This window comes from Triplophysa dalaica, chromosome 10, assembly GCF_015846415.1.
Source record: "Triplophysa dalaica isolate WHDGS20190420 chromosome 10, ASM1584641v1, whole genome shotgun sequence".
NCBI classification, from domain to species: domain Eukaryota; kingdom Metazoa; phylum Chordata; class Actinopteri; order Cypriniformes; family Nemacheilidae; genus Triplophysa; species Triplophysa dalaica.
In genome coordinates, this window is record NC_079551.1 from 7,840,840 (window position 1) to 7,847,133 (window position 6,294).

The following is a 6,294-nucleotide window of genomic DNA, read 5'->3' on the forward strand; positions in this document are numbered from 1 at the left end:
AAATTAGAAGATTAAAAAGTTCTTCATGATCATGAAGCAGCTAAACATAGAAATAGCGTTATTGTGCGCATCGACATTATTTTCTGTGATTTCTGTATGTTCTATATGTTTAACAAAAATGTATATGTCTGATTTGAACCAGTAATAATTATTTTTGTTTTACATTAAGCAAAGATATAAGTGTTTCTTACACATACTGTATAGGCTGGTAATCAGAATCAGACTATTGATCCTTGCTTTTATTTGTATCTGCCAGTATCTTCTTTTCCCCAGTAACTGTTTTCTTTGTAATAAATGTACACCTTATGCCAAATACAATTGCAAATAAAACAGAATTGTTGTGCAACTCAAAATGTTAACTGTACTGTTATTAGTCTATGCACATTATATCATTAGTAACATTAAATATAACAAGTATATCAGTAGAGTCTTTCTGATAGTTTTCTACAGGCCGGTTTACTACAACAGTAGAATACAGTTCTGAAATTATGGTTTATAGTTTTGCTGTGCCACCCCAAGATTCTAGGTTGCCCCTCCTGGTCACCCCTATGAAAAAATTCTGGAGGCGCCACTGGTGTGAGATGCGCTTTACTGGAGGTGGGGAGAGAGAGAGAGAGAGAGAGAGAGAGAGAGAGAGAGAGAGAATGGGAGGAGTGCTGAGAGAGACGTGTGTGTGTCGAGACTCATAATCACCTTTCTGTTCTATTTACAGGCTGAAGTGAGACAGAAATGCTCTCCACCGGATCTTGTCGGATTATCTGAAACATCGATGTCCCTGTCCTAACAGCACACAGTCACCCATCAGTGGAATAATCGGGCCTAACACTCACCTGCGTACGGATATCAAGGTGTATCAATGTCCGCAAACCACGGACACTCGTCTTACGAGCCCGGTTACCTTTCATCTGCGGCCACTTCATCCGTGTACATTGCCACCCCCCGGGTCAGCCCGATGATTCGGACGCTTCCCTACCTCCAGACGTCCCAGCAGGGCAGCCCGGTGCCCTGCCACGGGGCGTGGACGCAGCCGGGCGCGGATACGGTGGCCTATTATAACTCCGCCAGTGGGCACCATCAATCCCGGGTGTCAAGGTTCACCTTTTCCACGAGTCCCCCGATGACCTCCTGGATCGCAGAAACCCGGGACACAACGACCTACCCGAGCCCGTTAAACATCTCGAGTAGCGCGTGCGAAGGATTGAAATTTGGTGAGCAGGATCCTTAAATTATAATGCAACGAAAAGTGTATAAAGAACGTCTACAGAAAACATTCTCAGTAGTGTACAGCTCATATATATGTATCTCTATTCAAATTTTTCTAATTCCAAATAGTATTATATATAGTATTATATATTGTTTTGTTGAGTTTAATTCGTGAAAATAATTCTATTATTTAGTTTGATAGAGTTAAACCTGACGACGACGTTTATAAAGTCACTTTAACGGTAAATAATTCCTAAAGGTTACACGTGCTAAGTTCACTGTACACTGTCTGTGTTGTTTTTCTAAAATAAGATATATAAAAATATAGGTTTTGAAAATACAATAATCAAGATTTTCACAAGGTTCTCAAGTCGTCAACAGATTTTAGATAACATTTTTTTTTTTTAAATTTTCGTCAATGGATTCTCCAGAACACTCATTATAAAGGAACAAATGAAAAGTTGTAAAAAATAATTGTGTCATTAATATCGTCTAATATAGAAAACACGGGCATTTGAGAGCCACGATGATTATAAAACAAAAATATTTCTTGTCATTTGGAACTGATTGATTTAAAAACATTAATGACGTTCTGTCGTGTTTGTTCTTTTATTGTAAAGATTAAGCGCTTGTTTATCAGCTCATTCAACACATTATTATGTTGAAGTTAGTCACAGATAAGCGTTTGTCGTTGTCTCTGTCATGATTCAATTGTTTTTATTATGACCTGAAAATACACGAAAACAATCAAGAGTGTTAAATTGGATGTGTAAAAATAATAATTTGAATACTACATCTTGAAAAAAATCTAGTTGGCAAAAAAGCTCATAATATAATGCACCTTAAAACAAAACGACATCATTGAGATAAATGAGATGTTTCTCTTTACTATGACATAATATGAGAAATTTCTTTTTTACATGGACAAAAATGGACCACCAATACATATTTTACTCGGTTATTTATTTACTATTATTTCTGTAGAGATTTTGTTTATCATACAGCAATACATTAATGAGAGTGTGGTTTAAAACGCTTTAGAAAATACTAATTTAAAAAATAAAAATGTTTCAAAAGCAATTGCCTTCCGGCGGGTACAGTTCGTTTGTATTTAACGAATAAACGTTTTATTAATGAAAAAAGTTTTGTATAGCCTATTGTTAAAACGGATTCAATTTAAAGTATTCAAAAAATCGAGTAGATCTATAACTCGAGATTTATTTGTTTTACGATTCAATCCTGTTTGATTTGTGTCATCAAAATATTCACGACATTTGCCAACATAACCAAAATAATCCAATTCAGTGCGTAATTACATTTACTTTACCATGACAAAATCTGACAGAAATGTCTTTATTATCATATTTATAAAACTGTGTGCTTGTGCCACACTTATTGGATCTTATTCTTTTCTTTATGTTACATAATTTCAGTAAGTCTGCTATCTCGGCAAGATGTGATGATTTTTATTTTATTTTGATTATAATTTCTCCGCATTATGTGTTGTTGTTTTGTTCATCTATTTTCTGAACATGTATTTTAAAGCTTGACTCGAATAAAAACGGTTGACCCTTGTCACAATCTTGTGCTATTAATGGCCTATTATTGTAAACAGACCTTTATATAAACACTCATAAACTCTGCGTCATATTTCCCACCAATCCCTTTCTGTTTCGTGAGGTTTGTTTGTTCTCTTTAGTTTACTACTGAAGTGATAATGTAAAAAAAAGATGGTCTTTCCAACTGTGAGATGTGTCGAACAGCGCCTCCTGTTGACCCGCAAACCCGCGCGTTCACGTCTGCTGATGTGATTCAGGACGCACGGGAAACGTCTTGTAATAAAGTATAAATGCCATTAAAATGAAACTTCAACCACACAGTTTAAATTATTTTAACTACTCTTAATATTTATTTCTAGACTCATTAGATTAGTCACATGTAGATAATAGATTGTTTTATTATTACTAACACAATTTGCTTCGAAATGAAATTAGAATTAAAATGAATATCATTAAAATTGTTGATTAAAAAAGCCTGTTCTTCTATATTTTGACTCTTCTTGAGTATTTGTCATCTGTGGTTTTATTTCTCTTTCACAGATAATGATCCGTCCCATCACGACGTGACAGTGGGGCAGACATCGCCCCACAATTCACACGCTCATGACCTTCTGCAAAATCATCAAACAATTCTGAAAGAAAGTAACGCCTGTGGACTCTACCACAAAATGAACGGAATAAATCGGCCTCTCATTAAACCACAAAGCGGATTGGTGGGTCACAGCTCAAAATACAACTCACTCATTAAACAATCACTGAATCTGATGATTATTGTTTCATCAATTAAACAGAAAGCTCCAGAAATGATGTTTCACATCAGTCAAGTGGTCATCATTAGCTCATGACATTCACAGTCTGGCTCTAGTAATGTATATATATCATTGAAATACAATTTTAGACTGCACTTAGAGATTTTTGCTAAATCTGTGTGAATTAGCCTTCAGAAAAATGTAAAATGCTCTCTCACTATGTATTAAAGACTCTTCTAAATGAATAAATGTAAAAGAATACAATCTTGCAGTTGTGGACACAATGTCCTTCAAGACAACTTGCCCCGTCACTTCTAAGTTAAAATGTTTGTTTCTTTATTGTGAGTATGCAGCATTTTGTGAAGAAGTTGTGAAATGAATTAAGAAAGAAAGTGATCTGATGATGTTCTCTGTCGTTCTTCACAAGTCTGCCAAAAGACACAAAGTGGGTTTGTTCTGCACCGACTGTCACTCCACCACAACCCCACAGTGGAGACGCAACTCTGAGCGAAAGCTGGTCTGCAACGCCTGTGGCCTCTACATGAAACTCCATGGGGTGAGAGAGAGAGAGCGAGGGAGGGAGAGAGAGAGAGACAGAGTGAGTGAGTGAGTGAGTGAGTGAGAGACAGAGAGAGAGAGAGAGAGAGAGTGAGTGAGAGAGAAAGAGAGAGAGAGAAAGAGAGAGAGAGAGAAAGAGAGAGAGAGAGAAAGAGAGAGAGAGAGCTGTTGGTGTAATCAGCAGAGGGAGACAGATGATAATCATTCTTGATCTTCTCTGCAGGTTCCTCGTCCTCTTTCCTTGAAGAAAGGAGGTTTTTTTAATCGTCAGCGCAAAAAAGATATCAACAAGTCTAACTCTGGTGAGTGCAGAACTTTCTATGATCATGTCACGTCATTCAGGAAAATACTGACCGTGTAAACGAGTGTTGAACATGTGAGATACATCGCTCTTGATGACTTGTGTGTGTTTTGAAGGAGCGTCCGGCTGTGATGTTGAGACACCCGCTGCTGTGAGCTCCAGTCCAGACTCATTATCTGTCATCTCTCATCACAGTATACACACAGGTCAGAACACATCAGAAACCTTTGCATTGATTCATGGATCAAGTGATTTTATTTGAGGAACTCACGCGTCCGTCTCTTCAGGTGTCTGCTGTGCCCGCATACCTGGGGGATACACATGAAGATGAAATCACTCCTGCTGGACATGACTCTGGTAACCAGTGCTAGGACCTGAGGATTGGAGAGATATGCTCAGATTTTTTGGTTCTGGTTGGATTTAATGATGAATGATGCGTTCTGTCAATAAAATCTTACTTTTAGAATCAACTTCAAAGTATTATTTATTGTCTATAAATCACTTAATGGTCTAGGACCTAAATACATCTCAGATATGCTCATTGAATATAAACCAAACAGTCTTCTCAGATCATCAGGATCAAGTCAGTTACAGATAACAAGGGTTCACTCAAAACAGGGCAAGTCAGCGTTTAGCCATTATGCCACCCGTAGCTGGAATCTGCTTCCAGAAGATATCAGACATTCACCAACAGCAGCTACTTTTAAATCCAGATTAAAAACACACTTGTTTAGCTGTGCATTCACAACCTGAGCACTGTGCTGCTTTACATCAACTGCACTTCTGTTTCTAATTTATTTTCAATTTGCTCTTATTCTTTTAACATTTTTTAATCAATTTTATTGCTGTTTTATTGTTTCTTAAAAATCTTAAGCGGTCTTAAATCATTTGCACTTAAAAGATACATTTTATTTCTTTCTGTCAATCATTTTATGTAAAGCACTTTGAATTGCACTTGTGTATGAAATGTGCTATATAAATAAACTTGCCTTGCCTTGCCTTGCCTCATCATGTTCATCATCAGTGATCTCGCTCATCAGATACTTTCATAAAAAATAAATTTGATAGATTTTGTTCCCAATTCGTCTATGTTTTAAATCCAACCCGTAACTTTTCAATAGCAGCAAAGACACTTTGTGCGTCCCAATTCACCTATGTACACCATGCCCTTAAAGTATGTACTGCATTTGCTTTGGAAAACTGTAGCACACACTGGGACTAACGGAGCCATAGAGAGAGAGAGTTCTGCCAACGGAAATCCAAAACGCTGGAGCGTCACGTGATTCATGGAGCCTTCAGATAGATTCAGGAAGCTATGTTTTTCTTTAAATGCTTTATTTCTTTCATTTGTATTCATTAAATGGCATTCGTCTTTAAACGGTTAGAAGTTTACATCAGTTGGTCTGTTTAGTCTGTTTCACTTCCGGGAACTAGAGAGCCTCATGAAACGTTCCATTGGAGTCAACGAAGAAGACACAACTCTCTCTCTTAACGGCTCTGGGTCAAACTAACTCGAAACGGAAGTGGCCGTTGTTGCCTAGAAGACACTGTGATCGTTAACCGTTAAATGTTACGAGATTAAAGTCGAAATGTTACGAGATAAAAGTCGAAATGTTACGAGATAAATTCGAAATGTTACGAGATAAAAGTCGAAATGTTACGAGATTAAAGTCGAAATGTTACGAGATAAAAGTCGAAAAGTTACAAGATTAAAGTCGAAATGTTACGAGATAAAAGTCGAAATGTTACGAGATTCAATTCGAAATGTTACGAGATAAAAGTCGAAATGTTACGAGATTAAATTAGAAATGTTACGAGATAAAAGTCGAAATGTTACGAGATTCAATTCGAAATGTTACGAGATAAAAGTCGAAATGTTACGAGATTAAATTAGAAATGTTACGAGATAAAAGTCGAAATGTTA

General features: G+C 36.8%; 1 protein-coding gene across 1 annotated transcript; it reads left to right on the plus strand.

The window, feature by feature from the left end:
• The first annotated feature begins 705 nt into the window (after positions 1-705).
• Positions 706-5,368, plus strand: LOC130429349 (transcription factor GATA-4-like). Its single transcript, XM_056757849.1, has 6 exons — positions 706-1,208; positions 3,303-3,475; positions 3,939-4,067; positions 4,293-4,371; positions 4,487-4,576; positions 4,658-5,368. Exons 1-6 carry the CDS (start codon positions 857-859, stop codon positions 4,693-4,695), a joined length of 861 nt encoding a protein of 286 aa, XP_056613827.1. The 5' UTR covers positions 706-856; the 3' UTR covers positions 4,696-5,368.
• Positions 5,369-6,294: the final 926 nt, after the last annotated feature.